Below are 19708 nucleotides of genomic sequence, written 5' to 3'. Positions count from 1 at the left end.
ATTCAGTGCTTGTTGTTAATTAGCATGGTGGTTTTAGTGAGCCTTTTAATTTTTTGGTATCTGTTTTCTTATCCTTTGAGTCAACATTGGTTTTCTGAATGGGGATTTGCATGGAAATGCTGCTTTTGATTTACTTATGTGGTAAAGGTAATTGAGCAGTGCTTGTTATTAGAGACTTGTCTGAAATGACCTATATTTGCATTTTGCTCTTGCTCATCCACAGAACCCTCAAAGTGATAACTGTTCACACGCCAGGATCATTTATGGGAATTGTTGACCTGCAAAATTCAAATTTTCTTGCTCACTTCCTTTTCATACATTAGGTCCTGTTACTGAAGTCAAAACAGATATATATGTCACCAGTTTTGGACCTGTTTCTGATGTAGAAATGGTATGTATTTCTGGGATTAAAAATGCCATTTCCTGGTTCTTAGAAACCATGAACTGCAGTAAGGAGTGGATGCTTCATCTGTACTGTTCTATCAATCATGCAAAGTAGACAAGATTAGTAACAGCTTAATTTACAGGTTATAATTAGATACATCAGGCCTGATTCTGGTCACACTTTCACTGCTTTTTGGCTGGCTTAAGGAATTAGCATCATGGGATTTAAAACAGACTGTCATGGTATAGAGGCAGAATCAGGCCTTCTGGGGAGCATCAGTCTACTGTGGGGAAAACGTGTAATAACTTTGAAATTGCCTTTTCTTTCTGAAACCTGTGTTATTCTCAAGTGAATAATAATGACATCATTTCACAAATACTTGTTGACGTTTTCATTTCAGATGAATGTCCTTTACTGATCTCTGTGCCTCTTTTAGCATCACTTTCAGCAAATGTTTGACTGATAAAAGTTTTCCTAAGTGTCTGCAGAAATTGAGTGTAAAAGTGATGTGCATGAAATAGTCACAGAAGAGAAACATTAAATTTGCATGTGCTGTTATTTGTACCTGAACGGCATCTGCATTCACGTGAGGTCAAATCCAGCATAACTCTCATCAACTTCTATACTCTAGTGGTATACCCTAAAATCATACAATAGTTTCTCTTTTTATAAAATATCCAAGAAATTACGTGCAAGTAACACAGCCGTATGTGCTGAACTGAACTTCTTTAAGGGAAAGGCAGTTTCAGGGTGGTAACTTTCTTCCCATACAGTGCTGTCATGCACATGTCAAACTTTCTTCCCATACAGTGCTGTCATGCACTTTGTGGTGAACCTAATGTGGTTCTATCACGTGGAAAAGTATGTGATAGCAAGGTATTTTTCCAAGGGCCAGATTCGTGACAGCAGTCTCATGTTGAAATGCATCTTACCCCCTCAATGATTGTCACGCACAGTGTGATGCTGTTCAGTGTGACAAGGGGTACAAGAATCCGGTCCCAAGGAAATCTAGTAACGTGTGCCCCAAGTCTAAAATGAGGGCTGCACGACCCTCATTCAGGTTTCACTGAAGCATTTGACATGGTGCCACATCAAGTCTAAAATGAGGGCTGCACGACCCTCACTCAGGTTTCGCTGAAGCATTTGACATGGTGCCACACGGGGAAATTATTATTCATATTGGAAAAGGCAGGAGCAAGAACAGGGACTGAAGGTAGGTAAGGAACTGGCAAAAGGACAGTTTAAAGGGATGTTTCCTCTTTCATCATTAGGCATTCATTAGGAGGCTATTCAGGGATCCAGGAATTGGTTTTGGAATGATTTTTAGTTAATGTATGTGTTAGTGACCCAGTGTAATCTGAATGTGGCTACACTCATAAAACTTGCTGAAACAGCAAAGTGTGATCTAGTCTCAGCACAGAGGATGGTGAGAATGCCGTTTTAGAGCTGGGTTACTTTGGTACCCAGAGCAATGAAAAGGGTAGAAATCTCATATTACAAAATCTGTCACGTAGAAGCTAATAACAGAAACCGCTAGTTATGAGCTATGAAGTCACCAGCAAGAAATGACACTAGAATGGAGACTTTTCTCAGATCAAACCACAGTGGAGGATGCAGCCATGGAAAAAAAGGCAGATAGAATTCCAAGATACACTACGCTACTAGATACACCTCCTTGTCCATGCGAATAGGTACAGCCATACAAGTAGTTTCAATGATTACGTTATCCAGAAGAGTTTGAGATAAAGTCAGAAAACATTGTTTGGCTTAACAACAAAACCACAGCTGTAAATTTTAAAGGATGTAAAACTTTGTGTTACCTTTTTCAATGCCACGTGATGCTTTTTCTGTGAAATGCTCTAGCTTCCAGAGACGAGAAATACCTTCCTTCATCCATTCATTCACATATGATTTCTCATGATGTGCCTGTGTCTGCAGTTCTGTCATTGCTATTTGCATGTTTTTTTCTGGAGAATCTGAATGGCTTTTCTGAGGAATTTAATGAGATAGTTACATAGTTAAAAAAAAATGCATATATATATCTATGTGTATATATATGTATTTATCCCCGTTTTGTGGGATTGGCAAAGGAAATATTTAGCTTTCCCCACTTAAAAAAAAAAAAGCTTACTTTCCATCAGTTGAAATTAAATTTTCTTTCCTGACTTTAATGTAGAAGTAATAATTTTTCCTGGTATTTTTAATTTAGCCAGCAGCAGAAAATCCATGGATATCTTTTCTTTAAAAATCTGTTGACACTTATTGTCAGAGATCATTTTGTTTCCAGTTTTATGCTTGACTACAGATTCAATTGCCTGCTTCTTGCAACCTAATTAGATTAATTATTCCTTAACGATTAAATATGTGTAGTGATTTATTGATATGACTAATGTGAGAAATTAAGCCATTAAGGAGTACACAACACACTTTAATTGGTGAAAATATATTTGTGTAGTGGACTTAGCATTTGCTTTAGTACTGATTTCTTTGCTCCTGAGATATTTCTGGTTTTTACAGGAGACACTTATACATGCAAATGTGATCTTTGTTTCTCTGCAATTCAATACAGGAGTATACAATGGATGTCTTCTTCCGTCAGACATGGGTAGACAAAAGATTAAAATATGATGGCCCTATTGAAATTTTAAGACTTAACAACTTGATGGTTTCAAAGGTGTGGACTCCTGACACTTTCTTCAGGAATGGGAAAAAGTCTGTTGCACATAATATGACAGCCCCAAATAAACTCTTCAGAATAATGAGAAATGGCACCATCCTGTACACAATGAGGTATCTAACTTGTTTGTTCAGCTTCTTACAATTACTGTATGCAAAAAGTTATACTGCCTAGACAAAATCGCAACCAGAGACTATTTAATTTGTTCCATTATAGGCTTACAATAAGTGCAGAGTGTCCCATGAGATTAGTGGATTTTCCCATGGATGGTCATGCTTGTCCTCTCAAATTTGGGAGTTGTAAGTTGCAATTATGAAATTTCTTGTAACTACAGAATTTAAATAGTAGAAGTAGATTTTGAACAATTATTGAACTTTCTGAGTATTAGTCTTGATACACAATCCTTATACAGACAAAACTCCTGTTAAGTTCTTTGGGAATTTTATTTAGGGCCTGAAAAATTAAACCCAGGCTGAAAATTGAAAAGCAGGGAGCGATTCAGCTGTTTTGTTAAACCCCACTATTCTGGCTACACAGTTGCTTGAAATACATAGGTTCTTTTTTAGTTCTTAGGGAGGAACTGGATACTCAGAGAAGTGAGAGTTTCTCTGGAGAAGACAAAGAGGGTGGTGTCCATCTCACCTTCCAACAGCCAGGCAAAAGGCACCAAGGGAAGTAGGTTCTCTGGCTTTCTCTGCAGTCAGTAGGGGCACATTGATATTCTGTTAGATGTGCAGATTATGAGCAAAGATTTGATCTTTTATAATATTTGTCTGTCTCCTATCTCCTGGTCTATAATGGGAATCTGCATGGGAAGTTTAGTCTAGATAAATAATTTTTAGACTGGTGAGAGGAATCTTAGTGCTGGCGACTTTCCTTTGAAATCAGATGCAGATTTTTGGATAATCTCCAAACTTTGGCTAGAAGGAGCATTTTGGGACATACTGCATAACAACCAAGGGAGGTAGTCACGAATCCCTGGATTGAATCCACAGCAGAGACCTCTGAGACCACCTGGGGATGGTTGACACATTCTGTTAACTATCTGGTCACTTTTCTAAACCCCCTCGGTTGCTGCCTTCTCTGCTTTACTCTCAGATGTAGTCAGTGGCTGGACATCAATCTGGTTTCCTTGACCCCAGAGTGCTGAGATTAGAAATGGCTGGAAGCTACTCGTAGTCTTTCCTTAACATAAATTTAGCTTATAAGGCTGGGTAGTCAGCCAAAAGGGGGATAGTGAAGACACTGCTCTGATAAGGGTTTTCATCCCTGCTATGGTGAGACTGGAGACGAGGTGCTGCCAGAACTGGGTTTGGTGTCAGATGTACCATAGGAGAGCTTCAATAGTGGGGGCTCCTCCACAGGCATATTTCTTCAGGCAGAATCACCAACCAGCAGAAATTGCACTTCACACAAATCTGATATCTTTCTCAGTGAAACTTGAATGATGTAGCCATTTCAAATGCAAGACTGATTTAATGTAATTTTAACAGGAGTTTGGGCTGTGTAAGGATTGAATGCTATCCCCTGCGTCATGTCTTTTGTATTGAATGTAAAGTGTTTCTTTGGTTGTGCTTATTTTTGGGCTCTTGTAAATCTTTTACTGACCTCTTGTTTCTGGCAAATATTTTAAACATAAGTTTAAAATATTATCGTTTTCAGTATATTATAATTTATAGTATAATCATTATTTTCTGTAAAGAAATGTGAGCCCAGTCTCCAAAATGTATCTTACTTATACATGCCCTTTTTTTATATATTAGTATATTTTAATGATAAAATTTTAGATAGAAAATGCTAAAATAATTTAAAGATAAACTTTACATACCCAATAAGGGCTGATCCAGAAAGAATTCATGTTCAAATGCGAAGTGAATTTGTGTGTGACACCTGGCATATGACCTTAGCTGCTATTTGTTCTCCGGGGGTGGCTTTGGGGGGTAACTTAACAAGAAGGGTGTCTCCTAAAAAGCTGTTGGTGTGAGTCTTGCTGTTTGATTTCAGTAGGTTTGGAGTGTGCTTTTAGTAGGGCATGAGAAGAAGTTTCCTATTTATGCAAACTGATGCTGTGTTGTAGATGCTTATCCAAAGAGTGAAATGATTTATACCTGGACAAAAGGACCTGAGAAGTCAGTGGAAGTTCCTGAGGAGTCTTCCAGTTTAGTTCAGTATGACCTGCTTGGGCATACGGTATCCACTGAAACCATTAAATCAATTACAGGTAGGAATCTCATCAGTAAAAATGAACGTGAGGTAAAATTAACACTATAACATCTCCCAAGGCTTTTTTTCTTTCTTTCCTGTAAGGTGTTCTACTGAATGTCATAGGGTATATATCAAGGGCTGAGAGCATACATCTGAATTAGGTTTCTCTCCTTCAGATTTACATTTGCAGATTCATTACAGTAGATTGCGATGGTCTTTCAGAAAGCTAGAATGAGATCATTACTCCGAGGGACAAAATGAGCATTTAATCACTGCTTAAAATGCAGTTTGAAGAGTCAAGAGGATGCCTGGGTGAGGAAGTAATTTCTCAGCACTGTATCCACATTATGTGCAAAAGACTTCCTTTGTTTGGTGGTGCAAACAGCTCGGGATAGAAGTACAGCACACAGAATGGGTTATTAAAGCCATAAAAACCCTCTAGTCAGATAAGGATAGGCACAAATGCATTAGTCACAATAGATACTTCTGCTGATTTGCTCTGTAAGAAATAAGGCAAATGGCAACTACAGGCATCCGAAATGAGTGAAGTATCACTGATGAGCAGTGTGGTGATAAACAAGCATATTCCCAAAATATTTTTAAAATTTGGAATCGTTTTCTAAGCATCAGCAAGTTTGGGTGTTGTGAGATGGTCAAAATGAAACAGATAAAGCAGATAGATTTCATGTATTGCTCTGTGAATGTTTTTCTCAAAGATAAAGCAGCATTTTGCAATACACTAGAAATTTACTTCTCAGCATATTGATTATTATGAGTTAACAGCAGAATTTCCTTACTATCCCCCAAATGCTCATTCTGTAGTGCTTTGTTTAAACAGTTTATGGTAAAACAGTGAATTTTTTGTTTGCTTAATAAGCATGATAATATTTTAGATAAATTTACAGTATTTTTAATTCTTGCCAATGATTTTTGCATTTGTTTCATTATCATAGCGATGCTGATGTATAACTTTCGTAAAAAGCTGAGATGCTTCCAGGTAATTTAATGTGCATCATTGTTCTTATTGTTTTATTTGGCAGGTAGGTACCACAATGTTCTGGATACTATGGTAGGTAGATAGCTTGTGTTATGGGGGTCTCCTCTTCAGCAGATACCAAAAGAATTTTTTTAATTGTACTTATGCTGTAAAAAGTGATCCAGTATTAGCTGTACATTTATAGTATTTTTGATAGCAGCTTCTGAATGGCACTGTAAGGACGTACTACTACTAGAATTTTTTGTTTAAAACTTTGTTTTATTCTTGTCTCTAAGGAACATATCTTTCTACGCATGTTAAGTGGTATGACAGCATCATCTTAAACAATCTGAGCTGGTAATCTGAAGCAGTTTTTCTGCAAGATACACATTTTATGCACAGTCAGAAATTTTTTTTTTTTTTTTTTTTTTTTAGGTGAATATATTGTTATGACAGTTTACTTCCACCTCAGACGAAAAATGGGTTATTTTATGATTCAGACCTATATCCCATGCATTATGACCGTGATCCTTTCTCAAGTTTCATTTTGGATAAATAAGGAGTCTGTTCCAGCTAGAACTGTGTTTGGTAATTATTTCTTCTTTATTGTTTCTTGTACTTTCTCTTTTAATGACCTTCACTAAAATAGGACTTTTTAGAGGACGGGGTGTACTGCCTCTGTGCTAGTGCAGAAACAAGGGAATAATGTAAGTTTGGAGGATTTTTTGCTATTGATCTATGAAGAATGTATTCTATGAATCCTTTGAATCTGAAGAGAAACTTGGAATATTTAACCAGGAGGGTGACATGATTTCCTGTGGCACATGGATGTACATCTGTGGGCATTCTTTCTACCTGTGTGGGGAAGCAAATTGGGAATACCTGGCCCTGAGTAATCCAGTCAAGTCCTCAGCCTACACCCAGAGCAGTTTTATGCTCCAGTGGACAGTAGTGTAATTACTTGAACTCACATCTTTTAAAATCCTTTTAAAATAATTTGATGGGGAGCATGCGAGATGTACAGATGTCTTCTTACAAGGTATCTGTGTTATCCGTGGAAGCTTGGTATGAGTAAGGCTTAGATCATGTTACTGTAATTTCATGTTTAGTACTCTTTTCTGCTTTCTGATGTTGCCGTTATGAAAATGAATTCAAAAAGCAAAATGATTGCAAGATATTAAAATTGCCCTCATCAAAATACCACTTGAATGAGATGCTATGGTGAACTCTGAAAATAAAAACCAAAAAAGCTTCTATGGAAGACAAAGCATAAGAAATTAAATGGAAATATGATTCCTAACAAAGAAGTAGGAGAAAAACATTTTTAAAAGCTGTCTTTATGGAGCAACATCTTGACTTTATAATGCACTGTAATCTAAAACAGGACTAATCAGGAAGAGAATGTTCTACAAAAAGCCTTTCTATAGATAGAGAGAGGCTGGCAAGAGCGATAGGAATTAATGTTTCTACGTGACGGCCCATTCAAACACATAACTATAGTGTGTATCCTGTTTAGTACCACAAATTAGTCACAGTTAGTGATTACTTACAGGAAAAACAACCTGTACACCTAATAAGAGCCCCACTAGCTCTCAACTCAAGCATTACATTAAGCTTTATACATTATTTATACATTTATATATATGAAGTATACTAATTTGCCTAATATATATATGTGCAGTATATATATATTGTGCAGTATATAGATATACTGCACACATCTTTGCAGGGATGTTGAATAATGGTACTTTTTTGAAGGGAGTATTGCCACAAACTGGAAAGGTAGAGTCGATGTTTACAGAAAAAATGTGAAAATTAAAAACGTACAAATTATAGAGAAACACATGTAATATGTACCATTATATCCATATATGAAACTGAAAACTACTAATCATAATCAGAGTTTGGATATCCACTAAGTTACAAATAAGTCTCTAAAATGCCTTTGAAAGCAAGTGGCTTCAAGTATGGCTAAAAGTATCTCAGTTTTCTGACAAATTCCAAAGATACCCTGTTTTCTAAAGGTTTTCTTAAAAAAAGAGATAGAAATGTTGCAGCCCAGAGATAGGAATGAAGCCAGAATACCTGCTATGGTACCAGCTTTTTAGAGGAACTGTCAGAAGAAGCTAACCAAGAGATCTTTCCATTGGATACTGCGTGATTAGGAAAAACTTGGCAAAGGTAACAGAGGAGGAACACACGAGGAACTAAGGTACATCAGGTCGTGATTTCTGCAGTCAGAGCTTCACAGAATCACAGAATCTTAGTGGTTGGAAGGGACCTCTGAGATCATAGAGTCCAACCACAAAAAAAAAACCAAACAAAAAAAAACCAAAACACCAAACAAATACAAATTCAGACATCTGAATCTGGTGATTGTGGGAGGCTGGTGTTTCTTAGAGGAAAGACAGCAGTAATTTTCAAACAGTTTTTTAAAATTAATTTTTATATTAAAATCCTCTTAATATATTTTTATATGGCTATGTGCATTTCTAATTAGAACCTTGCAAGTATTTAGCTCTGGGTAATTACAGTTCATGTGTGTATATAATATTTTTTTACCAGAACTTAGTTCACAACCCTGTAAATCACTATGGCACATATCCAAGGGCAGTTACAGTGGCAACTGCAAGCCTCCCAGAAGAATGATTTAACAGGGCAAAAACTGATTAAGACTGTGGCAGTAAACTATAATATTTTCAAGGCCTCCCTTCTCCTCCTTGTATCTGGGGAATGGTTGGTCATTCACGTCACTTCGCCCTGTTCTTGCATCTATTAAAAAATGTCTTTAAAAAGACAATTCAGACAAACTATTTGCTTGAAGTGGACAAAGGTAGAATCAGAAAGCATAGGACAAAGCAGGGATAGGTTTCTTCCAGGAAAAAAATAACTTTCCTCTTTTTTTTTTTTTTCTCAGATTTAAACATTTTCAGTGGTGTGTTTTTCAACACCTTCCCACTAGAGAAGGTTTTATGAGCTTGCATCTGTGTTTTTATCTTGCTGGGTTTGCTCTGAGATATTCTTTGTACTTTTATGAACTGGTTCTTTTTTTTTTTTCTTTTTTTCTCCTTTAATAGGAGAGACTGGTTTCATTGTGTTCTGTTCTCTGTATGGCAGTGTCTAGGTGAAGCTTTTTCATATTAGATCACCCAGATAGGACAGCACTGTTTAGGGGACAGGAGATGTGAGGATCCTGTTGGAAAAAGTGCTTTAATTATTTAGAATTCTTCTCAGCAGATGCATCTCGTCTTGAATTAAAACAGTGTTCTTTACATGACAGTAAAGACATCTCCATTTGTATTCAGTCTTCCTTGAGGTTATCATAGTAAGACTTAAGCAATATTCACTATATACTCGGTATTTTAGATTTGTGTAATATGGGATATTTTGAATGAAAAAAGAAAATAAGCCCACACCTTGGTTTTATACAGCTTGTATTTGCATTTGAAGTATTACTATGAAGTGGTCATATTTGAGCTCAGTGTTCATGCTTGCACACTTTAATTTAAAAGTTGTTCTTTCAGAAGATGAAATTCTAATTACATTTCCTTGGTTGAGTAGTAGCAGGAGGGCTTAAAAGATAAGGTTATGGTTTACTAATTAAGAGGTGTTAACGTAATATTCTAGTTTTCCTTACCGCCAAAATAATTTGCTGTGACTTCATGGCACCTGGATTACGAGTGGGATAAGAGGAACACAGGCAAAGTAATAGGTGGGATTCTGAACCCATTACAGGAAAAAAATCATGTTTTTGTTGCAATCTGAGGAGCTCTCCCCTATTTAACAACTGAAATTATCTTCAAATGTCTAGAAAATAACTTGTAAGAAATCTTACTGAGCTTGGCATGAAAAAAATATGAAATGAAGGCTTCCACATTTTCTTCATGTGAACTGTAGATGATCAGCTGAAGTCATTGCTTCCATGCCTCCTTTAAAAACTGGTTAACTGTTTTGTGTTCATAGATGCTCATAGATAGGTGGTGGTTGCCATTCCTAAAATCTAATGCACTATTCACAAGGAGGAATAGGACAAGGACTCCTAAGTGGTTTAAAATTTTTGGAAGCTGCTTGCCTATTCTCAATTTGTTTTACTTAGATTCATCAGTGCTTTTCCTATATTTCTTTGAAGGAATAACCACGGTGTTGACAATGACGACGCTGAGCATCAGTGCAAGACATTCACTGCCAAAAGTATCCTATGCTACTGCCATGGACTGGTTCATAGCGGTCTGCTTTGCCTTTGTGTTCTCTGCTCTCATTGAGTTTGCTGCTGTCAACTATTTTACTAATATTCAAATGGAAAAAGCCAAAAGGAAGACAGTAAAATCCCTCCTTGAATTTCCAGTTGCTCCAGTACAAAGAGAAAGAAGTACAGAAGAGACACTTATGGTATGTTTTCAGTTTATACAAATGTTTTCCATCTTTTTGTAGTGTTTCTCAGTAGAAACAGGCCTTTAACTTCCTCCCAGGTTCCCTCTGATCTAACAGTGCAGCATAAGTCAGCATAAGGAAGACTGTACTCAATGATAAAGTCCTGTAAAACATTATTTAATTTTTATTTGCAGTATTGGATTAACTTGGGGCAGAGGAGGAGGTTGTGTCCATCCATACCTACAGTCTCTTCTATATTTAGCTGTGTTTTGGCGAAGGTCGGTTAGGATGGGTATCTCTAGGAAATCCTCTTTCCCTTTGCACGTTGATTCTGATTGGACTGATTATACAGACTAAGATATTATGGATTATATGGACAGCGTGTTATCTTATGTGGCTAATGTCTTTAATGAATTAAAATATCTGGTTGTGCCTCAGAGCATTTCCCTACACACCACAGTTCTCCTTTCATTGCATGTATCACCCATCTAAAGTTTTATTTCTTCATCAGGTACAATTTCAGGATTTTTTAAGAATGCTGGATGAAACCTTTGTGTCTACCATAGATTTCATTTTTATGTAATTTACGTATCTTTGCACAGGAGCTCACCTCGATTCCTGGGCAGGTTTTGGGGCTCTGTTTCACGAAACGCTTTCCATCTTTCATAGTGCTTTGGGTTAAGTGTGACTTGTGTGGTAGCTATCTTCGGGTGTGGCCCAGTTAACGAAGGCTTGATCTCATTTCCAGTTGAGCTCACTGGTGGTTCTTCTTTCCTCCCTATTCCCATTCCCATATGCCTACCCACTGCTGCATCTCTCCTCTTGTTGATGAGACACTTGGCTAGTAAGGTTGTGACAGCACTTGCACCGGCCATGCAGTAGGCCAGTAACTCCCAGCCACAGCTGACTTTTGGCAACACCACTCAAGAGCTAAGATGCTGACAGCAGCACTGTAATTTAATCTTCCTGTCAGGCTGACTTTGTAATTTCCTGTGGCTGAGCCATGATTTAGGAACCGCTCTTTTAGACTAACTCTTGGTAATTTTGTCTTCTGTCTCTTTTCACATCTCATTTGTCTCCTTCCCTACTCATCTGCTCTTTTTTGCCTTCCCACCCCTTCCATTTGCTTTTGCTGCTCAGCTGCTGTCCACCCACTTCCATTTTTCTTCCTCTCCTTTCCTCTCCTACCGTAGATCATTACTGTTTTCAGTCTCCTGGCTGTGTTGTTCTGTTAGCTCCCATTTCTGCTTAAAAGGATAAATGTGCTCCTGAAGAGTTTGTTACTCCTCACTCCATTGGCTGCTAGTAAGAAATGGGAGCAAGAAAAAGTTTGTTCAGAATGTAGTTCACTTTGTACATAAAATACATTAGTTTATTCTAAGGTTCTGGATTGTACAGCATGCAATTTAGTAGAGTTTCTTTGGCACTGCTGAGGAGTGTTAATCAATACTGCTTTTGGTGATAATCAGGTTTTACTTGGGTCTGTAGGAAAATAAATTACATAACAGTTTCATCCTAGGTTTATTTATAAGATTTGATTAAAACAAAAGTAAAAATAGTAGTTTTCTCAGGTAACAAAGATGGAGGGTTACCAAAACTGTTTCAATTCATAGACAGAATTGCTGTTAAGTCTGTCTTGTATCATGCTTAGCCATTTACACATGTTTTGGAGAAATTTCTCTTTCTCTCTTTTTTTTTTCTGCGTGTGTATTTTGGTTTGGTTTTTTTCTTGTTTTTCTTTTTTTTTTTTTTTAACAGCAGCAACAATAGAATATGTACAGTTTGAAAGCTAGGTAAAATGAGATGTGAACAGTTCTATTCCGTGGCTTAATTAATACCTCTGATAAATGTGGTAGTCTGCTTACAGGTTTGGGGATCTTGAAAAGCCCTCAAGAGAGCAATCTACTTTTTTGAAGGGTTATACGTTATTGTTAGGAGTATGTGAGTGAGTGATGATGTTGATTGTACCTTGAACTGGTTGTTGTTTTTTTTTTTTTAATGGCTTTTTCTCCAGTTATGCCCATGCTAAGATTTTAATCTTTGCTCTTCCAGGACAGGTGTACAGGGTGAGCTCAAGGAAAAATTTTATTTTTAAACTTGAAACTTTTTTCAAACAGACTTTGCCTAATGTGGTAAATTTCCTGGTCTCCCAAAAGGAAAAATTTTCACTTTGTCCAGGGAGGAAGTGTGTGTAAATTGGGAAAGAAGGTGCTAAACCCTATAGTTCTTTCTGGTGCGTATCTCACCATTTGCAACCTGCTTTGGATCTCCTACTAATTGGAGGAGATCTCTCTTATGCCTGTTAGTTCTGTCCTTTTGCCTGCATTGAAGCTGGCTGCACTGGCTTTTCATAGTTGAGGTCCCATTTATATAGGTCCCCTGAAACCAAGAAAAATACAGAGCAATTAAGGCATTACAGAAAACAAAGTGATATTATACTTTTAAATAAAGGTTTCATTTTATGGGTTGTTGGTTCTGCATTATTCACTGGGTGGTTATGTGCATTTGATTTTTTATTTTTTATTTTTGTTCTCTAGTAACATGGTGGGATTGTCCCAGAGGGGTTCCAGGAGGGAGCAATTTGGGCTATGAACCTGTATTTCCTATAGAACATGGGGATTTTACTGATAGTACTAGAAATTAAGCATATTAGTAGTAAAGTTTGGTAAAATAAAGGTAAATTGCATGTGATTGGAAGTCTTTTTTTTGACATGTATATGTTTCACCAATTTCTGACCGCAGAATTAAAGTGGGTTTTCTATAAAGAATCAGTTCATGTATTACTCACACTAATTAAAATTAATGTTGTTGGTTGTTTTTTTTTTTTCTTTTCAGTCAAAAACACTTTTCCAGTTGTCTTGGATCAAAGGCAACTCCTATCATTATGATCAAATGATTTGGGATGTGTTAATTCATATTATGTATTCCTTCACCACAACCAGTTCCTCTTTACTGTGGCAAATGTGGACTATATGCTTTTCTAAATTGTTCTCTTGCGTAATTATTTTTATTTTTTTGGAGCCACATGGTGGGTGTGACTGATCAAAGTATTGTTTACAGTAAACATTAAATGAATTTTGGAGGCTAGCCAAGTAATCTGAGCTGTGTTAATTCCAACAACAACAACAACAACAAATATCCTTGTTTCAGGCTAATTTCCTGGTCTGGGAATGGTGGGGGTGAGTGGACAGCCATTGTAGTTCTTGCAGGTGCAGCGTGTGCTCCTCTGTCACTTGATTTGGTTTTAGCCATGGTGTTATTCAACTTCTTTTTACCCTGCTCCCCCTTCCTGCCTCATTTCAACTCTTTCTTCTTGTTGCCTGTAACTTTCTGATAGAAGCTTAACATGTTTCCATAAGGAGGAGTGCAGTTCTGCAGTAGACATCCCATGAGCAGGACCCAAACTTGTTTGAGATTTGCCTTGAGTTCTCAAGGGACTTGGACAACCTCACACATCCCTTCTGTCAGCCATAGTGAGATAGTACTGGAGTCTTGAGGTGACTCCAAGTACTTGGAGTCATCTTGAGGCAAGACAGATGACTTATACCATGGTCTCCTGTGATACCATGCTCTTGGGAGCAAGTTAAAATGCTCTCAGGTTAGAATGAATGAACCTCTCCCTACATGTCCTGAACTCTTTACTTTCTTTAGTAAAAGCAGAAGTGTTGTTGCAAGTCAGTGTGTGATGGAAATGAATGATTTATAGTTTGTTATTGGACTCCTGAGTCTATTTTTGTGCTTCTGCACTATTTCCTTTTCACGGTATTCCTATGAAGTTTATTTTTAAAGACCTACCCAATTTTGGAGATGAAGAATGCTATTGAAAAATAGTCTTCAAAAAATAGGCTTCTAAACACTGTTAGCATGAGCTTCAACCTCAGCTGTTTGTTAAAAAAGGGTGTGAAACTTGAAAAAAACAGGTCAGGCTCAAACAAACCTTTTGAATGGAATACTTTCTTCAAACTCGGTCACAAGTAAATGGTAACTCTCGAACTTTCTTCTTGTTTTCTGAAGCCTGTTAAATGTCACATTGTTTTAATCCCCGTAGCATCTAATGGAATAACTTAAGGGTCAAACTCTTCAGTGCTGTGTAGATGTCCACTTCAGGAGGATCCATGCTGGGGTGATACGTAACTGATGTCTACCTGATAAGTTTACAAGAAACATTGTCATGTGGACAACGTTCACATGTGCTTTCATGTGATTAAGATGTGTTTTCTGTGATGGGGAGTGCTTGCCTTTTAGCCATGTGATGGACACAGCTCAAGTTACATGATGGAGTGGGGAGAGAGCGGGGATCCTTTAGCAGTATTGGCTTAACAAACATCTGGAGCAATTAATCTCTGTACCCAACTCTGTGCCCTGTCTCATGACTTGCAGAGCAAGGATTGGGCCGGATGAATTGTTCTGTTGGGCTGGGTACAATCCAGAGGCCATAGGCTAGATACTTCTATTTTTGTGTTGTTTGGGTTTTGTGTATGTATGCGTCTTTTGTCTAGACTTTTGTAAGTGAAAGTGGAAATTTTAACCTTTGAGCCCAAACTTCTTTTTGTATATGTAAACATATTGTGTAATGAAGAGAGGTGCATAAAATTCTATAACCATTTCTAGAGTGGTACTGGGAGGTACCGGGAAATTCACTTGCTACTTAATTTCTTTGATTCTCTCTTCAGTTAGTAGAAAAATAGCTTCCCCTCTCCATGTAAATAGGGAAGTGGAGTTAAACCTATTTTTCACATACATGGAGGGAGTTATCTGAAGAGCAGACAGGTCTTAATGGTGGTACTTGGACCACGAGGTGATGGTCTGTCTACCGACCTCCTTATGTGGAGGCATAGGCTACCTCCTCAGTGGGACTTGAATAGTCCTGTAGCTGGAACGGCATTTCAGTTATTAAATATAATAATCATTTTTTGCTGCTTCACTACTTCTACACTGCCTAGGGTGTTATGGTCCGGGTTTTTTTTAGGGCAGTGGCATTTAAAACTCAGATCCCGATGAAGGACTTCAGGCTCAAGAAATGCATGGAGTTCATGCAAATATAAGGACAGGACCATGCAATGGGAGGCTGCTGTGCCACGTGAATAATTTCTTTGACATGTCAACAATTTTCTGTTGCTCTAATTTCAGCAGTCAACATTTCTGATGTCGATGATTTACAGTTATAATATGCTGGCATCATGTTTAAGTAGGATGAGAGTGGATGCAAATAATAAACAACTGGCATATTTCATACTGAACGCTATTGAAAGACAGGAGAGAACCCCAGCCACCTGGGGCTAGGTGGCTGTGATTTCATGGGGACTTTGAATGTTCTGATACCTGAAGATAGAATAGATCCAAAATGGCTCTTACAATATTTTATTAGCTGTAATGCTCAGGTACGATGTTTTGTGGGTTGATGCCTCTTCTCTCCCACCTTCCCACCCTTTTTTTTTTTTTTTTTTTTTAATTGCTTCTTTGGTTTTGTTTGGTTTTTGTTGTTGTTTTTCTTTGGTTTTTTGTGTTTTGCTTTGTTTGCTTAGATAGTCCTACACAGCAACTGGCACTACTTACAATATATAAAGCTAAATATATGCTTAAACAATATGATTGGGGCATGAATGTGGGTGCACAATTTAAAATTATTAATATTTCACACTGTATGTCTTCCTAAATAGCACAGATTAAAGTGCTATATTAAACAATTTGATCTCTTTCCAAGAACCTGATATTGCTCTACCTTTAACATGATTGAGTTGTGATATAAATTTACACTTGAAGTAGAAATGTTTGTCTGCTGCAAAGTGATAAGAGTAATTAGTGGAAGTACACACTGTAGTATTAGGTTTGGGGCTAGATTCTGACCCAACTTAACTGTGATATAAACTCCATTGCATTCCAGAACTCAGTTATAGTGAAGGTAAAAAATGGCTGGGTGTTGATAAAATGAACAAAAGTATTGGAATTCAAAGTTGGGGAATGAGATTTCTATGTATTGGTAGTGGAAATGTGTTTTTGTTTGGGTTTTGGTTTTTTGTGTGTGTGTGTTTGTTTTTTGTGTTGATTTTGCTTTGTTTGTTTGTTTTTGTTTTTTGTTTTTTTAAATATGCATAAAGCAAGCAGGAGTTTAATTTCAACACCTGATTTATAACTAAAAAAATTCTGCTGGAGTGCTATCTCCTCCAACTCTTACTAGGAGATGTGGTAATTGCTCACTCTTCAATTTTCTGTTACTATTCTAATGACCTACCACAATAGTAGGCAAGGGCATATGAGGGATATGCTGTATGGTATTTATCTGATGCTCAAATACCTGACAGCATTTACTGTATTTACTGGAAGACTGAATCTAAATGGTATTAGGATAAGGCTTTTATTTTGGAAACCAAAGCATAGCTCAGTAATGTCAATCTTTCTCAATCTTTCAAGTGGTTAATCTAGAAAATTCTAAACCCCATTGTTTTTAATTCTAAATATATGCTTCAATGCCTCTCTATGTCATTGTGCTGATCTACCAGGAAAAAGACGCACCATGCTCCAAAAAAAACATATTTCTTCTGGTTTCATCATTAGAATAAACAATATATGTTCCTGTTTAATAATAGAAGTTATTACCATCAGCTGCAGGCATTAAGATAGATCTTATATTGATCTAAATGCAATTTTCTTCATTTTTTTTTCTTTTTTTGTAGAGGCAAACGTTAAGTACTTAAAATCTGTGATAGTATTTCAGAAACATCAAGTCAGAATAAACCTTACCTGACAGGGATAAGATATTCAGATTGTTTGGCGTCCCTTATAATGCAAATTGTCAGGGAGTTTATAGTTTTCCCTGTCATGATTAGTATGAAATGAATCCTTTGAACACAGGGCCCTTCATATTTTTTGCCTAAACCTTTTCCTGTATTTATATTTAAATTTCAGTTTTATTCCCCTTCCACAAAGAGTGTTCGAGACTGGTGAGCCCAATGACACCAAATTGCAATTAAGTTTCACAGCTGTGTGTGAGATTTCTAGCTGACTTCATTTTTACACTGGGAAAATTGGAGTCAGAAGAGATAAACGTTGAGAGGCTTGGGAAAATCTACAAGGCAATGAGTGTTCAAGGCATTTTCAGCAAACTACTGAAGCAAATTTAACTAAAGCTTTAAGGTCACTGAAAATTGAAAGATACAGGAAATAATGAAGGGCTTTGGTCCCTAATCAGCCGTTCTTCCTTTCAGAGATGTTATACAGACCACCTCCACACCTGGTTAGCACATGACCTACCCTAATAGATTTATTCCCTCTCCCTTATGTTTTCAGTTCTTTCATTTTTGTCATGATATAAACAAAATCTTTTTATTTTTTATTTTTCATTAAGAATTGTGCACGCCAGTGCTTAGGAACTGTATACATTCATACTTACATACACATATATATGTGTGTTTGTGCATGTATATGGTTCTTAAGCAACATACAGGTGCGTGGGTTTATTTGGCATGAATTTGGCATCCATTTTTTGAAAAAACTTTATTCTAATTTATGTCTCTTCAATAACCTTGAATTCACTTTTCTTGCATGTTGTGCACTTCTAGGCCTGTGTAATGGTGGGACATAAGATGGAGAGCTCTTCTTGCCTCTCCTCCCCTCCCATTGCATGATGCAGATTGCAGAATGAGCAGCATGGATGGTGGCCTGGCTCTTATAGCTCATCTCCCCTCACTTTTCCCTCTCCAACTAATCTGCATTGCTCTTTACACTGCTAAAGCTATGGACTAGAATTAATTGTATTTTGTGGCAGGTGGAGCTTTTACTTGGTCGTATTCCAGGGCTCTGTAAGGCAAAACAAAATCTCTAGTACTATTCCAGCAAAATTTTGATTGACTGGCTCTACAACATAATAGTAAACCATGGTAGATTTCCTCCAAGTTGTGCGTTTGCTAACAGCACGGCAATATGGTGACTCAGTGGGATTTGGGACAAGCAGCATTATTTACACTGATGACAACATGCTACTTCCCTGGTAAATGTCAAATGGTGTGAATTTGGCAGGCTATATAATGTCCTCCCAGAAGAACAGACTGTTTTCTTAGGGAGGAATGGTAAGGATAAAAAACACTATGGTAGAGTTGAATGGGAAAATATTACTAAATTACCACACAAACAATTTTCATGTTGCAGCTAAACAGTAAGTAATGCCAGACTTTTGGTTGCTTTAAGCCTTCCAATTTTTACATAAGTTTTTGTTTGAATTAGTTGACATTTAACGATTTGGGAAACCTATGCTTTCATATAGCACATCACTGACCTTCCTGTATATTCATTTACCTGCTTCTCATTGAAGGTTCAGTAGCGCTGTCATGGAAGGCTCTAATCTTAGTCTTGCAAAAAATTAGAGCAAGGCATAAAGATGTTTATTTACTGTTCACTTTTCATTTCATTATAGTCACACCTCTTTGTTATATGCTTGATTATTCTAAAAAACAATTTAAAATCTTCTGTGCAGTTTTAAAACTGCTTTGATTTTAGTATCCTTTTCAGGTTGATGGTTTGGGTTTTTTGGGGGTTGGTTGGATTTTGTGGTTGATTTTATATATATATATATTTTTAACTTAGATTAAGTATCCAAAAGGGTGATTGGGCACCTAAAAAGCTTAATTACTAAATTTTCCTGGGTAGATACGTACATAACTGATTTACTGCTTCCGAAGTGTTTGCCGTGCATCTTAGGTGGAAAAATACCTAGTCCCTTTCATCTGAACCGGCAGCATGCCTCTTAGATACAGCCTTCCAAAATCCCACGTGGGAGTCTGAGCAGGCTGGAGTCCTGCCCCTTCTCTCTTGGAGGACTGTATTGGTAACCAGGCTGTTAGGTAGTCTGCAGGATGTGAAGTTCCTATTGAAGCTGCTGTTGTTCTATTAAATAATTTATGTGGGGCCAGGGAGAAGGAGAGGAATTGATTCTGGAGCCAGCTCGTCTTTGCATACACTGCAACGGGAGGGTGAGACTGAAGTGTGTGGAATGCAACATCTATACCAGGGAATGAGGACCACTTGTCCTAGAATACCCAGTGATCTGGTGGGGAAGTGCTTGAGATGTGGGAATCCTGTGTTGATGTCCCTGCAACAG

General features: G+C 37.3%; 1 protein-coding gene across 1 annotated transcript in view; it reads left to right on the top strand.

Annotated features, from left to right (window-relative positions):
• Positions 1-329: 329 nt before the first annotated feature.
• GABRA4 (gamma-aminobutyric acid (GABA) A receptor, alpha 4) overlaps positions 330-19708 on the top strand; it is a 49615-nt gene continuing 30236 nt past the window's right edge. Inside the window, exons 1-6 of the mRNA XM_014962311.1 lie at positions 330-391; positions 2955-3175; positions 3279-3361; positions 5140-5283; positions 6679-6831; positions 10373-10632. Coding sequence (XP_014817797.1) covers positions 389-391; positions 2955-3175; positions 3279-3361; positions 5140-5283; positions 6679-6831; positions 10373-10632 — 864 coding nt within the window. The 5' untranslated portion in view covers positions 330-388. The remainder of the gene's footprint in view (positions 392-2954; positions 3176-3278; positions 3362-5139; positions 5284-6678; positions 6832-10372; positions 10633-19708) is intronic.

The sequence above is a fragment of the Calidris pugnax genome, unplaced genomic scaffold, assembly GCF_001431845.1.
Source record: "Calidris pugnax isolate Ruff unplaced genomic scaffold, ASM143184v1 scaffold806, whole genome shotgun sequence".
Lineage (NCBI taxonomy): Eukaryota > Metazoa > Chordata > Aves > Charadriiformes > Scolopacidae > Calidris > Calidris pugnax.
The sequence above is the reverse complement of the archived record's forward strand: the minus strand, read 5'-3'. Positions and strand labels throughout refer to the sequence as shown.